The sequence below is a fragment of the Arvicanthis niloticus genome, chromosome 2, assembly GCF_011762505.2.
Source record: "Arvicanthis niloticus isolate mArvNil1 chromosome 2, mArvNil1.pat.X, whole genome shotgun sequence".
Classification (NCBI taxonomy): domain Eukaryota; kingdom Metazoa; phylum Chordata; class Mammalia; order Rodentia; family Muridae; genus Arvicanthis; species Arvicanthis niloticus.
In genome coordinates, this window is record NC_047659.1 from 49,186,771 (window position 1) to 49,211,322 (window position 24,552).

Genomic DNA, 24,552 nt, shown 5'->3' on the forward strand with positions numbered 1-24,552 from the left:
ACCATGTGTCTTGCAACATTTGCTTCATTTTACTTTTTGGTAAAAACATTTAGAATCCCTTCCTCTAGCTTTTTTGGAATTATGCTCAAATCTATACTGATATCTTACCAAGCTTCTACAGAATGTGCTATATTTATTGCTAAAACAATAACCTCCCTAAGATATAGTAGCCTTTCTATGATGTAAGAACAACAGAGGGGAGGGAGGGGAAGAGAACAAGAGAAAGAGAGAGAGAAAGAGAGAAAGAGAGAAAGAGAGAAAGAGAGAAAGAGAGAAAGAGAGAAAGAGAGAAAGAGAGGGAGAGGGAGAGGGAGAGGGAGAGGGAGAGGGAGAGGGAGAGGGAGAGGGAGAGGGAGAGGGAGAGGGAGAGGGAGAGGAAAAGGTTACATAACAGCAGAATCCATTTTTTAATTTTTCTCCTACAAATCCCCAGTCACAGGGTCCGACTGCTCTGAATGGCTTCCTCCTTGTGAGTGCTTTCACCAAAGGTAACTGGTGCTCTTCCATTCACCCTAAAATAAGACCTGACAGCTGTGCACATGCCAAGCAGCATTATGTAACAAGCAGCTCAAGAGGCCGAAGAGAAAAGCACACTGAAAGGAGGCTTTGGTGAGGGGCTGAGGTCACTCTGAAAACACTCCACTGAGAGAAAGCTGCAGGCAAGGTCACATGACTGGCAAGCATGGAAACAGTTCTGTCTTCCCACAGTAGAGCTGACTGCACATGTGTGTACCAGAAGCAGTGCCCTTCTATGCCAGCATCTGTATGGAGTGAGCTCCTGCTAGGCCTGCAATTCTTTCAGGGGTATTCTCTGAAATCAAGTGGGACCCTTTTCTTTTCTTTTCTTTTCTTTTCTTTTCTTTTCTTCTTTTCTTTTCTCTTTCTTTCTTCCTTCCTTCCTTTCTTTCTTTTTTCTTTCTTTCTTGAAAACATTTTTGAAAATGTTACTCCACAGGCACATTTTAAAAATAACAGAGTTATTTTTAATAGGAGGAGTCAAATTCTGCGACTTGTGACCTTATTAGTGATTCTAAACACTGTGTAGAATGCTTCATTGTCCCACAGAAAACCCTTCTTGACATGGACAGTGTTAAAGAACAGGCTTCAGCTGGGTTTCATCTGCTAGCTCCAGAGAAAGAAGAAGTCTCCCATATTTTATGTTCTTAAAACAAAATAAAACAGAAAAAAATCCCCCAAACAAACAAAAGCAAGTATGCTGAGGCTGGGGTAGAGCCACTGGTACAGTGTTTTCCCAGTGTCCAGTTCTGGCAGTGGCGAGGGTCACAATCGATCACAGTTAATACTTTCTGGATGCGCAGGATTTACTTCCTATAAAGCTATGTGAAAAAGAACCTAATAGATATAATCTGCAGGACAGGGGAAAACATATGCTTGTTCATGCAAATTCTTCAACAGACCCGTTTACTTCCAACCAATACTGGTAAGAAGCAGTTTACAGAGCCTGATTTAGTGCTACAAGGACCATCTTAAAGGCCTGCTTTGCCTAGGAGATGCACCCCTTTGAAGATGCTTTGGAAGTCCCAGAATTTCTAGAATATGCAGATGATTCTTCCTTTCAAACTTAACAGACATTTTATGAGGCATTTTCCTGGTAAAAGTCCTGTAAGACCAGGCTATAAATCACCAAAACTAAGCATCCTGCAGGTATTTATTTGTTTATTTATTTAATTTTGGTTTATAAGTGGATGATGTCACTAAGACCAGATGTACATATTTCCATTTTCTGCCAATTTTTGATTTGTTGAACTGTCTCAGTCCCATTTTAAAGTAAAAATATTGGTTAAAAAGGTTCCCATTATTAACCCCTAAACAGTATGAATACTACAATCTATTCCTCACTATAGAAAACACAGAATACACTGAGGCATGTTGGTTTGTTTGTTGTTTTGTTTTTTAGCATGAGTAAAATAAATGCTGGTGTTAAAAGTCAGGATGGATTATAAATCTGGGATGAAGCCCCTTAGTAGAGAGCCTGGTGCATTCTATATGCTGAATAAATGTTAAATAAATTAACAGATAAAAAAACCCAAATTTCTAGATCTAACACCCTTTTTGCAATCAAATATTCCCATTCTAACATTAGCATTAATGATACTCTGTGTAAACTGAATATTCTTGAGTCTTAGACAACTTTTAACTATCAGGAAGTTACTACAGAAATGCTGGCTCATCTGCCTGCTGTGTAATTGGGTCTCCTCACACAGGACTTTAAGTTGCATATCCTTGATTTAGCATGTAAAGGGCCCAACTTCAAGGCCTATACCATGCAGTAAGTACAGGCAAGATCTAAACACATCTTAGGCCAACATACATATATATCATCTTCATAAAGGAAGATTAAGGTACACTGCATAAAACATGTTACAGTAGGAATTAAAAACAATACATATAAGGTGAAAGCCACCACAGAGAGATGCAGGGAAGCTGCCAGTCACAACCTCTATGGTCCTAGGGCAGCAATCTTTCTTTTATTGTGGTCAATTTATTAACGGAAGGAGGAGAGAAGACAGAAACTATGGGAAATGCACACCATCTGCTCACTCAAGATGCAACTGCACATGCCTGCTACAGCAAAGCCTCTGACCAGAATCGGACAGATAAGACTTAATCCCTTCCTGAAATCACCAACAAAGGTAGATACATTGCAAAACAGATACATGCAAGGCCAAAATCATGATTAAAGACCTTTATAACATCAGTCAAGCCTTAGCAGTGTGTACACAGTGATTACAGAGAACATTATCACAGCACCTGAGAAAATGGGGCTGGATTTCTACGAGCTCTATTCAGCTCTTCCTTAAATAAAATGAGGATTTAAAAATGTTCTTTCCTTGAATAGCAAGAATATTTCAGTCAATTCACTTTAATTTTTCAAAGGCATCCAAAGATGAGCCTGTAACATTGCACATACCAAACACTGAGCGTTCTTTATGAGAAAAGGCCAGAAACAAATATTCTTACCTTGAAATTGTGAACCTTTTCATATTTTGGAATTTGTTCATTTTCTTTCAGAGTTGCTCTTCTAACAAGTGATGTCAACTGCGAATAAGCAAAGAGTTTCAGAGGTTGCCAGATTGTCACAGACGACTTTTGAGAACCCAGTTTCATTCCCAAGGCTGCTATCAATAAGTCTTGCTGACGGCCCTCTTGCTTTGATTTGTGAACTGTAGCTCTATTAGTTTTCCTCCCCGACCAAGACTCTTTGGATGGCATTTTGAAATTCAAAGGAATAGAAAAAACAAAAACCAAAAAACCCTGTATCAGCTGCGCCTGCCGGTGAACTCTACTCAGCTAGCACATGAGCACGCTGCAGCCAGCTCAGAGCCCTAACCTAGAGAGCCGTGGCCACGCCACGCACCAGAGCACAGGGACGTGCAGGAGGGTGATGAAGCACTTCTTCACAAGGCCGATTAACACACAAATTCTCTCTTCCTTTTTTAACAGGGCTCTATATTTAAGCTTCTGAAAACTTAAGAGTCTGGAGAGGAAATCAGTCTGTGCTAACATACAAAACATGCAGCATCTCTCTTTTGGAGTCCTTTTTTAAAAAGCCTGACAATTGTGACAAATGACACATTGCTGAAAGCTTTCTTCTCTGCTCAACATGTCAATGTCCATTCTGAATGAGAGATGCCTACATACAGTCTGCAGTCAGTCGCTAGCAACAGACACCGGGGCGAACTCACTTGCAGGAGGGGGTGAAGAGGGAGGGATTTGCAGGGGGAACCATGACTAGACTGGCCACAGTAAGAGAGGAGACAGCCAATGAAAACCCAGTAACAGTATTTAAGTACTGTGTTCCTCCACTCGCTCTTTCCCCCCTCCTCTCATGCAAGATTTTTCTTGCTGGCTCAAGGAAAGAAAAAAAATATCTGTAGAAAGATAATGAGCAATGAATGAGTCACACATTAAAAGCAGAGGAAATTAGCACATGCCAGAAGGTTTTATTTAAGAGCAAAACCAACCAAACGACTGCCAGGTAGACTCTGAAGGGCCAGCCCATGTCTCTGTGTGCCATGTGCGACATGAGCTGCTCCGCTGGGGTGAACCCAGACTTCTTATTTGTGCACTGTGTTGAGGCTGCTTAACTGAACTCCAGTTTTATTAAAGATGAACAAAAATGGCTACATATTTTGATAAAGAAGAAAAGAAATTTAAGTGTTGCATTTTTATCCAGAATAGAAAGCATGCATGTGGCATGGTTGATATCCTCTAGTGGGCGGCTTTGTCTACACTGTGTGTATTTGTTGTAAAACTATACTTAATACACCAATAGGCTAGAGACTAGTTTCCTAGTCTTTAAGACTTTTTGTTCAGAGATTGCGGTTAGAGGAAGGGAGCTAAGATAACCCCTCAGCTGCACAGGTCCTAGATGCAGTGTGCAGTGCTTACCCGACCCTGGTATATTTGTCTTCAGCTGTAAAAAAGGGGCTGCTGGCTGAAAGACTCAAACCCAATTCTATTCAAGAACAATAACTACAGTTCCCTAAGGGGCTTCCCCCAACCTGAACCCTGCCCTGAGACAGGGTCTCACATGTAGCCCTGGCTGTCCCGGAACTCACTATGCAGATAAGGCTCACCTCAAATTTATTGAGATCTGCCTGCCTCTGCCTCTGGAATGCTGGGGATTCAAGGCATGTGCCATTACTCATGGATTTAGCTTTTCCCATTGGGTTTTCTAACCATTTCTCATCTGTTTCCTTGTCCCTGCTATTAATTAATCTTATGGTTCTAATGCTACACTGTATTTAAGAAATGTAAAATTCTGGATTTAAATGAATCAGGGAGGGGCTGGAAGCTGTCGGTTAGCAGCAGAAGCATGTGCTCGGAGTGTACAAGGACCTGGGTTTGAGCTTTAGACCAAAACCAAACCAAAGTAGAAATCCAGTCAACTGACCACTATAAACACATCTCAGATTTTGTAAAATATAGGAGTTATTCCAACGAAAACTCTAATTTAATTAAGATATGAGCCACCCTTACATTATAGTAAGATACTGGAAGTAATGAGTGCCAGAGATCAGCTGTCTCAGTTGATAGTGGAGCACCTTGTTCTGAGATGGTGTTGCTCAGTGAAGGTGAAGCTCACTGACTTGGCCGCTGACCTTAATGAGCGATAGGGCTCTGCCTGCCTCTGCTCCCTGCCACACCCAGCTTTCTGTGGGTGCTGGGATCTAAACTCAGGTCCTCATGTTTGCACAGAAAGCACTTTACCTCCTGAGCCATCTCTCCCGCTCCAGGAACTGACTTGTAAACATGTCCAATTATCATTTTCTTTAGTCTATACATAGCCCTTTTACTCTTTTTTTTTCTGTACTGGAAACTGAATCCAGGGCCTTAGGCATGCTAGTCAAGCACCCTCCCATCATACTATATTCCCAGATCCTTTGTGTTTTTAAATTAAGCAAATAAAAGATAGACATTGGCATTACTCTATGCACATTTTGGTTTCACAAATTCATTTTCAGATGGTTGATAGGAAATTATAAAATGATACTACTGAGAGGAGACACATTGGACAAAGTTTTCTTGTTTAACATTCTTCAGCTCAAGCCTAGTTTGTCATCTGATGATTGGAAACATAGTGTCAGTCAACTCCTTGGACATGTTCAGCTGAAAGTTATGTTAACCCAGTCCTCAGTAGGCATAAAAAAAGGAAAAAAAAAAAAAAAGCCCAAAGGCAAACATAATGGTATTTGTTTTCAACAATGTATAAAACAAAGTTCCTAACTTAAAGAAAACAATTACAGGAGTAACCCAAGTGGTTGGTATGTTTGGTTTTTCTCCTTGAACATCTTAGCCAAATTCCTATTATGTTCTTATCAACCCTCGTGCTTCAGTTAAAATAATTAAAAATCAACTATGCACAAAAATACCCATAGTACTTTTTTTTAGGAAAATTTTTTAGAAAGATGCATGGCCAGGTAAAGTGAACATTTTGTCTAGAAATAAAGTTTATTATAAACTCGGCAGAGTTTTACTGTCTTTGTTAGGTTTTCTATTAATCAGGACATGCTGGGTTAAACTACAGCTTGGGCAGTGACTAGGCCTTGAAGGAGATAGAAAATGACACTGTAGAATGACGAAAGTATCAGTTATGCCAAGTAACTGACAAGCGTGTGGCCACTATTATGCCTGCAATATGAGAACTGCACTTCTTCTGAGTGGTTTTGGAGACCAACTTTAAGTAACAAAGGTGCAAACTCTGAAACTCTGAAACTCTGAACTGCTACAGATGTTCTAACGTTCTAGACAAATGTCTGTCATTGTGCTTACATGTATCTGGCTACTTCTGTCTTGTTAAGTTAATAGACTGCTAATTATGGCTACACTTTGTCAGTGAGTACTTAGTATAGGCTCTCTGCTGATTGATTACATGTATAGTCTCATGAATCCACAGACAAACCTTGGAAGGCATATGTATATTATCCTCATTTTGTACTTCCGAGAACTGACACAGAGGCTAAACCCCCAATGGTGTCTAGACAGCTAGGAGGAGGCAAAGCTGAGATGCTAGATAGCATGGCATGTCCACACTGTTGAAAGCATAAGATGAACTATGAGGTCTGCAGGGGCGCACATTTCTACTCATTGTTCATCTGCTTATTTACCTTCGATTTTAAAGGTTAGTAACAGACCACAAGAGCAGTAATAAGAACAGTGAAGAAAAGGAGCAGTAACTGTGTTTCCTCAAGTTTAACGTGCAGTCGGTGGAGTGGAAGACACAGACCTCAGGGTTCAACCCAAATGCAACTTCCTCCAGGAAGCCTTAGAAAACATAAATGTATTAGGTGTGACTTTGCTCATTTGTAAACCTAGGAGTCCTTTGCTTGTTTATTAATTTTAAGACATCACATTCACTCCGTGAACTGTAATAACAACCTCTCTGGCAAGATTGGCCCATGGTTTCAGCAACAGCATGAATGTTATGGGGAAGAGGGTAACCAACTGCTTTCTGGTTGGATTTAAGGCCCACTCCACAATAGAAGACATGTACCTGGTACTATAAATCTGACCAAGTACCTATGGCTGGAGAGGTCACAGGCTGCAGGGGTGAGCCTGCTACTGTTTTCTGCTAAATTGTTGCAAACTGCTCTTTAAATTCACTTCTCTTCCTTAGATCAGGGCAGCTCTCAGAACTTATCAGAAAGGTGTCTTTGTGCAGCCGAGGGTGGTTAATGTGCAAACTCATAACTGGTCGAAGTGCAGAGAGCAAGTGTGGAGCACTTCAGCACAGATGTGACACATGTACCATTACGTACGTTATAAACCTGCGGTGTTTCTGCACAGCCCCACTATGTTGCACAGCATGACTTCAACACAGACTTGGGGCTTACTGTACATGTGAACTTTTCACCATGCAAGCTGCCATACACTGCAATGCCAACACAGACTATCTGAAACACCTTGGCTCAGATTTGAGGCAACTGCATGCTAGGAATCAGTATTTTTACTGTATGGCAATGTTTTCTGTTCTTATAGAAACTTAATGGTTTAATTAACCAAATGACTTCCTATAGCCATTCATCAACATGTATCAAATCAGTGTGTCTGTGGACTGTATCAAATTAGGAGCACATCCTCATTGGCATGCAAACTTGCCTTATTGATAATGAATGGTAAAATTATACATATACCAAAGAATTATTTTAAATTTTTATGATTTATTATTTGTGATATATAATAGCAAGTATATATGTTTATATTAAAATTATAAATTATTATAATATGTCTGATAAGAATAAAAATAATAAGCATATAAATAAAACATTTATATATTTACTTCATATGTCTAGACACCCGAGATTCTCTAGAATTTCTTGGGTGAGTGGAAAAACTTAGAGAATGCTGGCCCGTAGCATGTCTGACACCAGCCTCTCCTTCTGCGTACGGCGCTGATCCAGCCTCCACTCTAGCTCAAGGTATAGCTTTTCAAAGGCACATGATAGTGACAGAGATGCCAGCCGAGGAAGCGGGGTTGGAAAGAGGATGGAAACTGGGAGGGAACGGGACCAAATTCTCTAAGGAGTAAATAGTACTTGCAACCCTGCTTGGTGCCTTGTATGGCTGTCACAGCCACCTGAGAAGTACAAATTGATGTCAGTAACTTCATCTGATGAAGAAACTAGTGACTTGTTCAAAGTTATACAGCACAGGTAGAAAGCCTGGATCTGAATCCCTGTCTTTAATCTCCAAGGATCCTTCTGTTACCTTATTGTATGAACAGGTAGTGAAAGTCAGGGTTCTGGGAAGGGAGGCTCTGATGTTCTGACTCCATAACATAAAACAGAAAGAAGTGGCTCCAGTGGGAGTCCAAACTGGTAGTGCATGTGGCCTATATAAGATTATTCTCGGTGGAAGCACTGGCGATAGTTTTTACTTAGAGCAAGAGTCTTTGGGCTGTCTTCAAAACTGACTCTGCCCATCCTTGACACCAACTGGTATTTCTGTGGGCTTATCTAAACAACTACAATTACACGGCTAAAGGCATGGGAAATAGGCAAATTCCCAAGCCTGGATTTTTCTACCTGTGTCCATGCCGTAGCAGAGAAGAGGGCAGGAGCCATGAGTGCTGTGTGCCTTGAAAAGCATACATTCACTGCTGTAAACCAAAGGGCCCTAGTAATCTCACCACCCTGTTATTTGTCTTATATGGATACAAGACCTGTGCTGAGCCTCTCATTCTCACCTAGTGGATTAGAACCAGAAGAAGCTTCCTGCTGAGCCACATAAAAGTGTTAACTTTAACTCCATTGTTAATTGGCTGTGGAATGTATGGGTCAAGTTAGAAATTTATTTTAGCCTTTGTTTTCTTACATGTAAAACTGATTTAAAGTATGTAACAATATAGCAAGAATTAAATGAGATGATATTTGAGAAGAATCTGGCATAGTTTGAGCTTAGTAAGTAACCAGTAAGTGGGAAGTTTGCCTTCTTTCCTTGTATTCAGGACCTCTATTGTTGAGATTAGGGCTAGCAGTCTATTTGACTATTGCATGAATTAAAACCAAGATCACTGTCTTATACTATATACATTTTGGGATACACTGTAAATCAGTGGTCCTTAACCTATGGACACAGAGGTCACATACCAGATATCCTGCATATTAGTTATTTACAGTATGATTCATAACAGTGTCAAAGTTACAGTTACGAAGTAGCAATGAAGTAATTTTATGGTTGGGGTCAGCACAACATGGGAAACTGTTTTAAAGGGTCACAGCATTAGGAGGCTGTGAACCACTGCTGTAAGCAATAACATTCTCTAATTTTATACCTAACCCTGATGTCACAAATTTAAATTATGAAAATCCCTATGCTCAAACAGTAATCTTATCAAGGCTTACAAAGGAAAAAGAGTCAACAAATTATTCACACTGTCCTAATTCATTTCCTGCTGCTGTGATAAAGACCTTGACCAAAGGTAACCTGGGGAGAAAAGGGTTTATTTGATTTACACTTCCTGATCACAATCCATCACTCAGGGAAACAAAGGCAGGAACTCAAGCAGCAGAAACTTGGAGGTAGGCATGGATTCAGAGATCATGGAGGTATGCTGCTTATTGGCCTGTTCTCCATGGCTTGCTCCGTTCAGTTTTTTATACAACTCAGACCACCTGCTCTAGGGACAGCATTGCCCACAATGGTCTGGACACTCTCATATCAATCATTCATCAAGAAAATGCACCACACACTTGCCTAAAGGCCACTGTGATGGAGGCATTTTCTCAACTAAGGTTCTCTTTTCCAATATGACTCTAGCTTGTGCCAAGGTGACAAGACAAAAACAAACACAAAACAACCACCACACACAACAAATACAAATGACTTGATTATATTTCTTTTTCCACAAGTATCTGTTTTTTCTTTTTTAAGTAGGACTGAAGCTTAAGCCAAAGGAATAGATCTCCAACTACTGAATGTCAGGACTCATTTGTTGGTAAGGGCACTCTCTAGAAATACCTGTTCCTAGGGGACTTCACACAACACAAGGAGCCCTTCTTTCTCTGTAACATCCTGATCACATATATTACAGGCCCAACACACATGCTGAATTAGAATTATATCCCCAGAACACCTCGAATCAGCATCCTAGCTGGTATGCTCTGTAGCTTGGGGGAGTGGTGAAACTGAATTAACTTTTGAGTGATTACGAATTAAAGTTTCTGATTCAAGTATAGTGAAATTTTGCAATTTTATGGAATGTAAACACTGAAGAAAGTTATAACACAAAGATTTGTAGATTCAAACACATCCCACTCCAATATTCAGATAATTCTTACCTCAATCCCTGAATTATAACTTGTAGTCTATTTTTTTCTCTCCATGACTGCCAAAAGAAGATATCTCAAAGTACTAACCAACAGCATGTACTAGTTAAATGTTTTACATGCATGATGCCATTTATGTATAAAAGCAGTAAGTGAGGTGTGTCAACTGTCATTTATAGATGACAAAACAAGTTCAGAGATTAAGTATCTTGTTGAAGGCCATATTGCTTTTAGGATGTGCAAACACGGCTTGAGCCCAGGTCTCCAGGATTACAAATTCTGTCTTTTTTCTTGACTGCCTTGTCTCTCATAGGATCTATTTTTAACACACACTCTTGAAAGGTTAGCACAAATCCTAGATCATTTATCTTAAGCATGTTATATCACTAGGCATTCAGTACTGCTATATGTGAATTGTATGTATCAGATTCAATGCCTGACCAAAATTTCCAAGTGAACTTCAAGTCAAACATTACAGACTTCTAGTTTAGGATTTGTAAATTCCTTAAGACATTTTTAAATTAACATATATTTATGTTTCATAGGGAACTTACATTCTTCTGGGTTTTTAAATGTTTCACTACAACAGTCAGATCGTAACTTCTAACTTGGTCTTTATTACACAGCTTCTCTAGCCTAACATTGAAACATCACATAGTATCTAAATAGATGAGGTACATCATGTCTCATGTTTATAATGTTGGGTCAGTCAAGAAGCATGTTAAGAGTAAATGGTATGGGGTAGTAGTAAGGCCAGTGTAGGGTGTTTTATCTGGCAAAGGTAACAGAGGTCTAAAGGCTCAAAATTTCATCTCCTTAAACACTGACATACAAAGAAGGACCCTAGAAACATAGTTCACAGACATGATTACTGTCCACCATACCACCTGCCATAAACTACTATGCTGTATATTTACATCAAGATAACGATGTTTAAGAAATAAAACTAGCTTGCTTTTGGGAACTTTCTGAAAACAAAACAAAATAAAAAACCCTTTTATATCATACCTACAATATTTTATCTTATGAGAGTCCTTCCAGTTCAAAAGAGCCTAATGAAATTACAGAAGACTTTAGCAATCCATAACTTAGATGCTCTCCTTCTCATCAGAGACAGTCATTACATTCTTTGTATGTGTGCTGTCTCATGGAAATCAACACTCAACAGGGTTGGAGGCATCTGGACGAGGCCTGCAAATGAACGGTATATTAAAAAAAAAAAAAGATTCAGCGGTTAAGAGTACTAGCTGTTCTTCTGGAGGACTCAGGATAAATTCCCAGTACCTACATGACATCTCACTACTGTCTGTAACTCCATTTCATGGATCCAACACCCTCATGCAGACATACTATAGGCAAAACACCAATTCCCATAAAATGAAAATAATTAAAAAAAAAAAAAAAAGAAATACAGAAACTCAGCCTGAAATGAAGACCCATGTGAGGCAGAAGACAAGTGGCATTTACCTTTGGGTTTATGAATGATGTCAGAATAAGCCTGGGTCCATGCAGGAGTTGTTTGAAAATCTCTTCTGCCCCAAGTCTGACTCTATAACCATATTTCAGATCAAGAAGTAACCTGCGAGGCAGTAATCCCTAAAGGATTATAAAGTAATCTCTGAAGTCTTACTTCATAATAAATTTAAATACTGTATTCTGCTAATCTACTGACCCACAAAAAATATCTCAGCTCAGCTTTTATACTACCCCACAACAGGGTTCTTTCCCAGAACTTAAGACTGTTAGTTACATTGGCTAGTTCATTCTGTTCTCACGCTCCTGCTTTTCAAAAGGGAAGTTCATTAATATTAGAATAAGGCATTTGCTTAGAAGCGGAAAAACCAAGCAGCCAGGATGATTGGCTCATGATTTCATACCCTGTCTCTCTCCTGTCTGCTGTGCTTCACTGAGACCCAGAGACATGACTGAGACTGAACTATAAGTGAGGCTCAGGGTGACAAAGAGAACCATTAGTAAAAATAGTCACAGCTGAAAATAACCATCTCCAACTGAGTTCTGAGCCTGACAAGTGGTTTACAGCATATAGAGTAATAGCCACTGTGTTAGTCAGCTGTCCACCATGATAAAAAAAAAACATCTAAGAATCAGCTTAAAAGGAAGAAAGGTTTACTTTGGCTTCCTGTCCTTGAGGCATACCCTCAGTTAAAAGTCCTTTTGCTTTGTGGTTGTGGCAGCAGAGGAGTGAGCAGCCATCCCCTCATGGCAGCCATCAAGTGAGCAGAGATCCAGGCATCTCCATCAAGGGCCTACACGTATGGACACAGCTTCTGTCAGCCTCATCTCCTAGAGCTTCCCTGCGCTGTCACTGACACGTGGGGCTTCGGGGGACACTGGAGTGCAAATGAGAGAAGATAGCCTTGCCAATTAATCCTGGCACTTTAAAGCCCCTCCCCTCCGAAATGAAACCAAACCAAACCAAACCAAACCAAACCAAACCAAACCAAACCATGATTTTACCTACAATGAACACAGTGACATGTGGATTCTACCTAGTCACATGCAATCCTTGGTTAGGGATTAGAGTTTTAGGGGAGAATAATTACTAAGCAGAATATCTTTTTTTTTTTAACAGTTTTTTTTTTTTTTCCGTTTCTTGAATGAAAACAAGACTATTCTCCAAAATCATATATTAGAAAGGTAATCAACTAAGAAGCTACCTTTAGGAATGTGTAAACTTTCCATTAATCCCCTCCAAATAGACATTATAATGTATAGGACAGCAAGCCATTGGGTAAATATCTAAGTCTGAACAGAGATTCTAGACTGGCTAAAGTAGAAATTATATAAACTAAGATGCATTTTTTATTTTTAAAAAGAATATAAAATTAAATAAAGACTTTGGATAACCTGAGAAATTATATTTTCTGTACTCCATACATTTATTCATGAGAATGCTGAAGTGTCCAGCATGTGCAGCTGAAAAACTAAGCATTTGTGAAGTAAATTCAATCAAGAAGTATTTCAGTGAGTACTGTATGCTGTGAATCGGTGAACTGGTGAATACCAGAAAACAGGGGCACATGCTATCTTCACAAGGGCCAGATATTAAAGTGACAAATACATATTTCATGAATTAGTTACAACTGTACTACATATTAGTAGATAATAGATATTTATCCTATTTTAGTTCCTAATCCCACTTTCTAAGCAAGGCTGAATTCATTCACTAATCTGTTTATACTCCACTTCCAACCTACTCCGGCCTCTCCTGGGACTTCTGGGTCATTTCTTTCCATCCCTTCATTCTAGATCACTCTCTGTTTCCTTCCATGATGGATGCACCTTTAACACTCCCAAAGTGCAAACACACGGTATAATCCCTTTAGCAGAAATAATGTAAACAGGAGGCTGTGGCTTATTTATACTCCTAAGTCTGCCTAGCCACTTCCCATGAAGAGTTAAACTATGTTTTAAGCAAATAAACAGTGCTATCTATAGTTAAGCATGGCTCTTGAGTCAGATGATGTATAAATGGTCTCAGATTAACTTAACAGTGAGCTAGGATCTTAGGGAAGGAATAATAGAACAGCTCTTAGGCAAGTCTCTATAAGGAACTGGAGGTAAGTCTGTTCTTTTCCATAGAGCTGGAACCATAAAGAGGACCTCTCCAGGGCAAATATTAGGAGGCTGAGACCAGGCACGTGGAATGTACAGAATGTAGGCAAAGATGTGTTTTCAGCGCCCTGAATACACAAGCGTTGGAAACTGAGACAAGCTGGGAGTGATGCGGACACTGTGGCCACCGACAGTGCTGCTCTGTCACTGTAACACGGCTTTTAACAAGGAAGTAAAATAGATGTGACACAGGTCACCTGCTCCAGCTCTTCTCTGTATGCTGTTGCGTCATATTTAATATGAAATTTCCGAAAATGTACTTTTTGTTTTTCAGCTATTAGTAAAATCCAGTGGCTGGCCAGGGATATAAGAAGAAGGGCTTTTAAACACTGCTTCCTCATTTGACAGTCAATATGGCTGCAAACAATGAACTGGAAACATGTTGGAAAGAAAATATGTGATGACAGAAGTATCTTAGCAACACTGCTGACCAAAGGAGACAGTGAACTGGAAATATCTGTAGCACGGAGGGAGTGTGAGCCACCTGAGGCAAGAAGACCTGTGGCAGTCCTGAACAGCAGGCAGGTCTCCATTTCTAAAGACTGTCTACAGGACCAAAACGATTGTTTTTGGGATAACATTGAGAAATAACATAAGGTGTTAAGAAAATTCCTTCATGAGTAAAAACTGTGAGGATGAATGTTAAGACAAGATTAGAATGAAAGAAAATGTGGGCCTTTCTATCCTTAGCAAGCATAGTTCCAAGTTTGATCGTTTTCCTTCTATAAACTCAAACCAGCAACTAATTCCGAGATGATATTATTTATCATTTTCAAAAGCCAGGAAGACAAAGAAACACAGAAAGGAATAGCTAGAGAATTTAAGTGAATACACTTAGTACATTTTTTTACTGTCAAAATACCAAGCTGCATTATCAATGGAATGTTACAAATGTTGATAAAGATTATGTCATCTAAAATTACAATGTTAATGTCAGAATTAACCTCACCAGAAAAGCCCATCATACAGAAGAAAGCTTTCAAATTCTCATTTGAGAACCAAAATGTCTACCAACAAGGAGCTGAAAACACATAGGAGAGAAAACTTGTAGTAACAGGGATATCTTAGCAATGTAGCTGCTTTCATTTTTATAAGAGCAAGTTCTTTGAGACCCTGAGCACAGGGTTTAATGCATTACATTATCCCAAAGATACTGTTTCTGATGAATAACAGTGAGCAGTGAACCTGGTGTTTGTCAGTACTTGTCAGCTCTGTGGAGTGAGACGGCGCTTAGCCTTGGTTCTGAATGCACAACATATGCACTTTGCACTGTGCATGTAGCCTAGCTACATATAACAAAAAATGCTGCCTGAAATAACTCTGAATCAGACAAAAGACTACTGTACCCTGATATTCCAATGTTTCTGCACTTACAGAACTGTAATGGTTTATCTGTCATACCTCAGCATCTAAGAAGCAAATTAGCATGTCCTTGAGTTATGTTAGAGTGCTTGATTTTAAAAGGTGCTGTTGGAGCTGCTGATGAGTTCCATGAAAACAAATCATGAAATGAAGTTTGGTATAGTATTAGGCAGCATTAGCAACAATTTCTGAAATGGCCATAAACACATTACCTCTACATTCTGGACTGTGGATTCGTGGGAGGCAGCATTCTCAACACTAACAATCAAAAGCAAAATATGAATTATCTGTGGACATGCTAAAGCATCTAACTGCTTTTCCATCAAGCATTTAGCCAAGATTCATATAAAAGCAAAATACATTCATCTTAATATTAAGCAAACTTGCTTTAGCCTATAAGAAGTAGTAAAATTATATGTATACCTAAAAATTATTTTTAAATAAATTTTTCTATGATGAATCAGAAATATTTGGCTTACAGGTTATTAATATATGGTATATATCTGGGACAATGTAAAAAAGATTTTGGGTGAAATGTGGTCATGTTAGAAAAGTTTAAGAAGTTCTAATCTGTTCAGGTGTTCAGAGGTCTCTATAAATTGGCTAAGTTTTAGAAGCTATGCTTTGTGCTTCCCACAATTATAGTTAACTCAGTCATTCTGGATTTCTGACGGGGTTGAAAACTTATAGCTATTTACCGTAAGAGAAAAGATTTGAGTGGATGGTCGTCAGCTGACATTCATCCTAAAGCCAGGTTCAGAACTAAATGTTTTAGTTAGGATAGATGACAGAGGTGCTGGTTAGTCAACAAAAGGATGGACTGGGTATTAGGACTATCTTGTACCTCACTGGTACAAATAGGCATAATTATGCTCTAATTGTATTTTGAGAGAAAAGTTTCCTTTTAACAGGAAGGGTGATGTGTAGGAGGAGCTAAGGTGGGAGGAGTACTGAGAGGAAGAAAAGGAGTAAGAAGAGAAGAAGAAGAAGGAGAGGAGAAGCTAGGTGATGAAAGAGAGATAGAGGGGGGAGACAGGGAAGCAGATGTTCATGTATCTCCACCAGTCAAAGATAGTTGATATATCTAGGTTGGGTAGTGGGTTACACCTCTGATTGAACAATACCAAACTTATAAAGCCTATGATTAACATTTCTTAAAAAAATGTATAAATGCAAAATGAAAAGGGGGCATGGGATAGGGGTTTTCTAAGGGGGGGGGAATGGGGAAAGGGGATGGCATCTGAAGTGTAAATAAAATATCTAATAAAAAAAAAAGAAAAAGAAAAAGAAAAAAAAGAAGTTCTAATCTGGAAAATAAATAAAGCAAGCCTTCCACTCGGGGAAAACAAGTCAATAACAAACTGCAAGCTTTCAAGCAACAGATTTTTGGCAAGTTTGTGTCTGTTATCCTGAATGTGAGAGATTCTTGCTACTTAACAAGACTTTTCTGAAGAGATGAATGATGATATCAACAGATGTTCTTGTTGATACTATATAAATATGTCAACACTGCAAGGCAATCAGCATCTTCCAAATGGTGCAGAATCATTCACAGTGGGCAGATCCACTCAGCTCAAAAACACACTGAAGGATTCCAGTATAACTAAATAAGACACTGACAGGATTTCAGATTCCATCTGCAAACATATTTATGGCACTGTATCAAAGAGAATCATCCACAATTATCTGAAAAAGCTACTAAAACACCTATTTGTTTACTGTATATGGGTCAGCTTTTCTTCTTAGACTCCAATCAAAACAATGAGTCACCACAGAATGAGTGCAGGACTATCTCTGGGAACCCCTTTCCCCTTAAGTGTCATGTAGAGTCTATAGAGATTTACAGAAGGTAAAGCAACAGCACTCTTTTTGATTAGCTATGTTTTGCAGCAGAGGCTTATACTGTAGCCCACACTGGCCTGGAGCTCACTATGTAGCATAGGATGGCCTCAAACTCAGTGGAATTCTCCTGCCTCAGCTTCTGGGCAGGTGTGTGTTACCATAATTAACTTCAAAATGTTATTTTCTAAAGGTTTTTGTTTAATGAAATATTATTATCATAATAATGTTATCATGTTGCCAGATAATTTTATTATTTCCCTGAAAGAATTATTTTTAAAACGTTTTAATTTCTACCATAATATTAACAAAAAGCACCCATATAAGCAAAATATCTTGTTTTCAATAATTTTAAAATATAATATAGATCTGAGTCCAAGAAATTAGAGAACCGCAGACTTAGCATTTACTGTGCAACAAAACTACAACATGTGCACGAGAGAGATAAACACACTCACACAGACAATGGTTCCAGGCGTGGCTACTGCGGCATCTGTGAAGGCACTCTGTCTCTGCCTTATGAGATGCCAACCCTTACTGATACAGGCTGTCCTATTTACAACAGACAGGAGGGGGAGGACTACAACACGATGTGGTAAAGATGGAGACGGCCTCTTGTTCCTGCTCCCTTCTGCTTGTACACAGTGACAAACTTCCATAGTAGTTTGCTATAGTGTTCAGAAAGCCAATTTGAAAGTACTCCAATTGCCATGGAGATTCTTTTTTATATAGAAGGTGACAGTCAACTGGTCTTTTGGCAGTTTCAAAGAGTAAGTGAGCATCAACCTTGAAGACTGAAGAGTCTACCTGAATTTAAGACATATGTCAAAAATATGAAGGTATGAGGACTTAAATATAGTAATTGTGCTTTATATTATTGTTTATAATACATGTTTAGTTATCAAATTTTATAAATATAAGTCAATATATAGTTACATAGTTCAATTACTAATCAAACATAAGAAATGTATCCCTCTCATTCTAGTACAGTACTATTTGAAATTCACATGTTGAATTATTGTAAATTTTGTACATTTATTCTTTTTATATCAATCTTTTATTAGATATTTAGTTTTGTTGTTCCTGGGAAACAAGACTTAGAATTTGTATATTTCACCCTTCTCCTCCCTGAATTTGGATCTTTCTGTGATAATTAAACGGAGAAGATAATTTTCCACAAGTGACAACAAGAGAATAAAGCTACATTATAGGAGAGGATATATTTTTAAAATATAAAATTTAATACAAATCTGTACAGGAATAGATTTTCTTACTGTATACATAGTCTTTAATCTTTTAACAGTAGAGACTATTGTAAAAGCTGAGGGAAGAGCTGCAATTCTGCAGTGGCATGCCCAGTAGAGGAAGGCCCACTAGATCATTCTCTGCTGTTCCAACTTCTCCTTTTTGAGTAATTCAATGACTTAAAAGACAGGAGACACTTAACTGTTAGCAGAGTCTAGTGTTCTAGCTCTATAATGGCACCAAGGAGGATTTGGTGGAATGGTCTGGTTATCCTTTAGAGTTCATTCTTAAAATGAAGACTGTGTTATTTAGGTGAGCCTAGAATTCCTTAATAACTGACCACGAACCTACCATAGTGTTAGTATAAAACTCATCCCTAAAAGACTGTCATGAAAACTGCAGAAGAAAATCTGAAGGAAATATTTCACAAGGTTTCCTACCTATAGAGGCCCTGGTTTTCTTGTCAGAGCTACAATTGTCAGAGTATACAAGGGATCTAGAAAATACCTACAATTTCCTGAGGCCAAAGAAAACCATGTGGCAACTTCAAAAATAGACTATCATGGGGACAGAAGCAAGCTGATACTAAATCTGTAGCTCTCCAACCTGTTCTATAAGTCAAAGGTTCATAAGTCAAAGATCCCAAAACACAAACAAAACAAACAAACAAACAAACAAACCCAAATTAAACCTCTTAAGGGTTAACAGAGAGAATTTATATATAACAATTATGATATCTACTACTATGAAGCTGGGTTCTTCATTTTATGACTGAGACACAGAGAGGCTAGTGACGTGCTTAAAGCAAGATCACAGAAGTTACAGACTGGGATTTAGACTTTTTCGTCCAAAGGATGCTCCATTTAAACCAACCAACCAACCAACCAACCAACCAACCAACCAACCAACTAGCCAACCTGGTTGTTTTGTATATAGAGATATATAGATTGTGCTAGATATATAGATCTCCCAAGCTTTCTCTGAAAGTTTCTACATGAGAATTAAGGTGGTTCTGGGGCTTTGTGAATGCTAAACAACTGCTTTACTGAGTTAATTTCCTAGCCCCTCTTTTGCTTTTTAACATAGGTTTTTCCTATGTTGTCCAGGTCGACCTTGAACTTATAAGTCCTCCAGACTCAGCCTTGTTAGTAGCTAGAATTACAGGGCTGTGCCATGATGCATCAGAACTTATTTTATAAATCTTAATCCCAGATTAAATAGTAAAATGCCAAGGTTATTTAAGCATCTTAAGAAAAACAATATATTCAGCTCAAAGTTTAGAATAAGTGATGAGATGGTGAATATGACATTGCATACATCTATTTAAAATGTCAAGATGATGTCGGGCAGCACTTGGGAGGCAGAGGCAGGCGGATTTCTGAGTTTGAGGCCAGCCTGGTCTACAGAGTGAGTTCCAAGACAGCCAGGGCTACAGAGAAACCCTGTCTTGAAAAACCAAAAAATCTTCCTGTCTGGGCCGGCGCACTGAGCAGATCCCGGACGGCAACTCTGCACCCAATCTCACAAAACCCAGAAGAAGCAGGGCTCCCAGGAGCTCTAACCTGGGCAGTATGTTAGGTAAGGAGACAGTAACACCTGCCCCAAACAGGGAGTAACTGGGACCCACTTGGACCCAGGAATTCACTCCTGGCCCTGAGCACTGAGCAGATCTTGGGACTCAGCTCTAACCCCAGTAGTAACACCCACCCCACACAGTTCTGATACAACCAAGATAATAGGAAAGACAGGCTCCAGTCAGAGACAGGGCAGGTAGCACTAAGGAGATCCAGATGTCGAAAGGCAAGTGCAAGAACATAAGCATCAGCAACCCAGGGTACTTGGCATCATTAGAACCTGGTTCTCCCACACAAGAAAGACCTGAATTCCACCTATCACTTGGAAAGCAAGATTCAGATTTAAAATCACTTCTAATGATGATGATAGAGGACTTTAAGAAGGACATAAATAACACTCTCAAAGAAGTTGAGGAGAACACAGGTAAACAGGTAGAAGCCCTTAAAGAGGAAACACAAAAATCCCTTAAAGAATTACAAGAGAACACAACCAAACAGATGAAGGAATTGAACAAAACCATCCAGGACATAAAAATGGAAGTAGAAACAATCAAGAAATCACAAAGGGAGACTACCCTGGAGATGGAAAACCTAGGAAAGAAATCAGGAGTCATAGACACAAGCATCACCAACAGAATACAAGAGACAGAAGAGAGAATCTCAGTAAATATTGACATAACTGTCAAACAAAATGCAAAATGCAAAAAGTTCTTTACACGAAACATCCAGGAAATCCAGGACACAATGAGAAGACCAAACCTAAGGATAATAGGTATAGATGAGAGTGAAGATTCCCAACCTAAAGGGCCAATAAATATCTTCAACAAAATTATAGAAGAAAACTTCCCTAACCTAAAGAATGAGATGCCCATAAACATACAAGAAGCCTTCAGAACGCCAAATAGACTAGACCAGAAAAGAAATACCTCCCGTCACATAATAATCAAAACACCAAATGAACAAAACAAAGAAAGAATATTAAATGCAGTAAGGGAAAAAGGCCAAGTAACATATAAAGGCAGACCCATCACCAGACTTCTTACCAGATACTATAAAAGCTAGAAGATGCTGGACAGATGTCATACAGACCCTAAGAGAACACAAACGCCAGCCCAGGCTACTATACCCAGCAAAACTCTCAATTACCATAGATGGAGAAACCAAGATATTCCACGACAAAACCAAATTTACATAATATATTTCCACAAACCCAGCATTACAAAGGATAATAGTGGGAAAGCTCCAATACGAAGAAGGAGATTATACCCTAGAAAAAACAAGAAGGTAATCCTCTTTCAACAAATCCAAAAGAAGATAGCCACACAAACAATGCCACCACTAATAACAAAAATAACAGGAAGCAAAAATCACTGTTCCTTAATATCTCTTAACATCAATGGACTCGATTCTCCAATAAAAAGACATAGGCTAATGGACTGGATACATAAACAGGACCCAGCATTTTGCTGCATACAGGAAACCCACCTCAGTGACAAAGACAGACATTACCTTAGAGTAAAAGGCTGGAAATCAATTTTTCAAGCAAATGGTCCTAAGAAACAAGCTGGAGTAGCCATTCTAAAATCTTCAGCCCGAGAACACAAAGGGAGGGACTCATGGCTCCACCTGTATAGGTAACTGAGGGTGGCCTTGTCAGGCATCAGTGGAAGTGGAGGGCCTTGGTGCCTGAAAGTTTGGATTCCCTAGTGTTGGGGAATGAGAGCAGAGAGGCGGGAATGGGAGGATGGCGGGAGCATAAACTCATAGAAATAGGAGGAGGGGGGATGGGGTAAGGGGTTTTGGAGGGAATGGGAGATGAGATAACATTGAAATGTAAATAAATAAAATATCCAACTAAAAAAACAGATAATAGGTCTGGCAATTATAGTTGAGCAGTTGAGACTTTTTGTCAACAATTTATTATGGGGATTTCGTATAATCCTCAAGGACAAGATATTGTGGAAGAGGTCCACTGAACTTTAAAAAGATTGGTGAGACATACTGTTGCTGAGACAAAGAATGATGCCAACCTGTGAGCTTGCTGAGTGCCCTGACAAGGGTGACTAGGGAGCCGTATTGGACATATGTTCCTGACCCACCTTTGCTTGACTATACCCCAGATGGGACAAGCTGCCTTGCCTCAAGTTTTTAGACCTTGTGGGATAGAGAAGCAAAAAGAGAAATTATGTCTCTTGTATTCTTCTTAAAGGTGCGCAGCTATTAGGACTCAATCATGTACTGGTCTAGAAATCAATCCAATATAACAGTCTACTTTTGGAAGACTGGATCTGGACTTTGTCAGAGACATATTTGGAAGCTAGCTGTAGCTTGCTATGATGTTAGGATAGCAAGAGATAATGTTAGGACAGGATCTGGTTTTCAAACAAGGGTTAGTGCATGTTTTAAGACTCTTTTAATTGTCAAGCTAAAATTGGTTTTGTCTCTTCTACAGCATTTATTGTAAGTTGCATTGACTATATAATTTCCAATTATATTAGTGTGTTGAAACCTGGCATGTCTGTTACAGGGGTCTATCAACCAGCTTTCATCTCACTGCCCTGAGTATTAGAAAACCTTGATTCTCTGAAAAAAGCTTGAAAGTGCTGGAAGAAGTGAGTTAGGGTTTAAGCAGAAGCAAGAGGCTAGCAGGCTTGAGTATTGCTGGTATAACAGCTTTAATTCCATTAACAGCTAGCACCACTGCTTCTGCAATAGCATTGACACAAGGAGTTAAGACAACTATTTTTGTTAACCATCTAGCAAAAAAAGTTACTAATGTATTGAGTATACAAAAGGATTTATACAGGTATCTGGAACAACGAATGATGCTCTATAACCCATTCAAATTATCTGAAGGAGGTTCAGGGTTCAAGAGTTAGGAGCCATCCCAAGTGTCATGACAAGTATCATTGGAGTAGTGTCACTTTTAAAATTCACAACGATTGTCATTATAATTAGAAAAAAGTTTAAAGACACCTGTATGATATGTGGCATAATCCTAACACCTCTCTGGGTGTGTTAACTTTGCATAGTGAGATTAACAATTTAAAGAATGCTGCTCTGTTGACCTTTGATGTTGTAGATAATGCTGATAAAATTATCCACGGCCTGAGCTCATTATTTCCATTTTCAACAAACCTTAGGAACGACATATATAGCTTGATCAGGCTAGCCCCTTTTGTCCTGGGAATAATTTTATTCCTACCCATTGTGTTAAAGCTTATCTGTAACAACATCAACATGTTGGCAGCCAAAGTACATGGCTTAAATCTGAAAATGGACCCCCAGACAGAGTTATTAAATTAACAGGCTGGCAAGCCAAGGACAGGTAAGATTCTGCACAGAGCCTTACCAACCTAAGACAGAAATGGATTGGTTTTGATAATTCATATTCCATGACGGGTAAGGAAGGCATTCTTGTCAGAATGACCTAAGACAGGCTCAGTCTTGTTAACAAAATAAAACGGGGAGAGGTGGAGAGCCTTCAAGGCTGCTTGGCAAGAAGCTGACATGGGCCAAGGACAAGAAAAGGGGCTGCTTGGCAGGAATATGACATTGGCCAAGGACAAGAAAGTAGGCTTCAAGCAAAAATCTGACACTAGATTAGAACAAAGAAGTAATTTTAGGTAGAAGTCTAAATTGTAGGCTACAACAAAGAAATAATCTCAGACAGGAATCTAAATATTAGGTCAGAACAAAGAAGTAATTTCAGACAGGAATCTAAATTTTAGGCTAGAACAAGGAAGTAGGCTTCAGACATGAAAATGACCTTGGGCTAGGATAGGGAAGTAGGCTCAGATACTTTGGTCATCCTGATAAGCCTTCAGAAACAGTGATCACAGGAGTGTTCACGTAACTGGGTTTAATGCCTTGCTTTTTCTTTGACTATTTGTGTTTATTGTATTGTTTGTTCCTTGACTATTTGCATCTATTGTATTGCTAGACCCTCAACCTAGAACTGACCTTAATACATGCATGTAATCAAACTGGTATAAAAGCATAAAGGAAGAGGGGGTTCTAGAAAGGGGAAATGGGGACAGGGGATGACATCTGTATTGTAAATAAATAAAATATCCAATAAAAAAGTCACAATGTTCCTATATTATCTTTTTAACACATATTTATTTTGTATGTGTACAGTTCTTTCCCATCATATAGGTCTTGGGGATGGATCTCAGGTTGTTAGTCTTGGGAGAAAGTGCCTTTACCTACTAAGCCATCTTGAAGGCCCTGTTCCCTATATGTAAATAAAAATAAAGTGATTGAACTACTCACCACAACAACATACATATTTTAGCATAACATGGTAAGCAAGAGCAAATAAAACCTTGACAAATTTCTATTTCTTCGGCTATTGCTCACTTCTTTCCACCAACAGTTACAGTTCTCTAGACTTTGTGAAACAACATCTCCAGAATGTGACCATAAACTATTTAAGATTAAAGGGTCACAAGAGTCCCTTAATCCTGCTTACCAGAAGGCAGCTGTAGATCATGGGAGAACCTACTCTAATCAAGATACACTGAAATCAGTTATAAAAACAAAATACACAAAAGACTTAACCTAGTCTTAAGAAAGTCTAACAAGCAGCTGGTGTGTAGTTC

The 24,552-nt window shown here is 38.9% G+C and overlaps 1 protein-coding gene across 5 annotated transcripts in view; it reads right to left on the reverse strand.

The window, feature by feature from the left end:
- Window positions 1-24,552, reverse strand: part of Chn1 (chimerin 1) — a 150,726-nt gene that overhangs the window by 34,555 nt on the left and 91,619 nt on the right. For 3 of the 5 annotated variants that reach the window (XM_034495622.2, XM_076928911.1, XM_076928913.1), the window contains one exon: window positions 2,983-3,060. The exons of 1 other annotated variant lie outside the window; for it this stretch is intronic. In XM_034495622.2, the coding sequence (XP_034351513.1) occupies window positions 2,983-3,060 (78 nt within the window). Of the gene's footprint in view, window positions 1-2,982; window positions 3,061-3,379; window positions 3,693-24,552 lie in introns of those variants that run through there. One more of the 5 variants, XM_076928914.1, reaches the window with a different exon arrangement.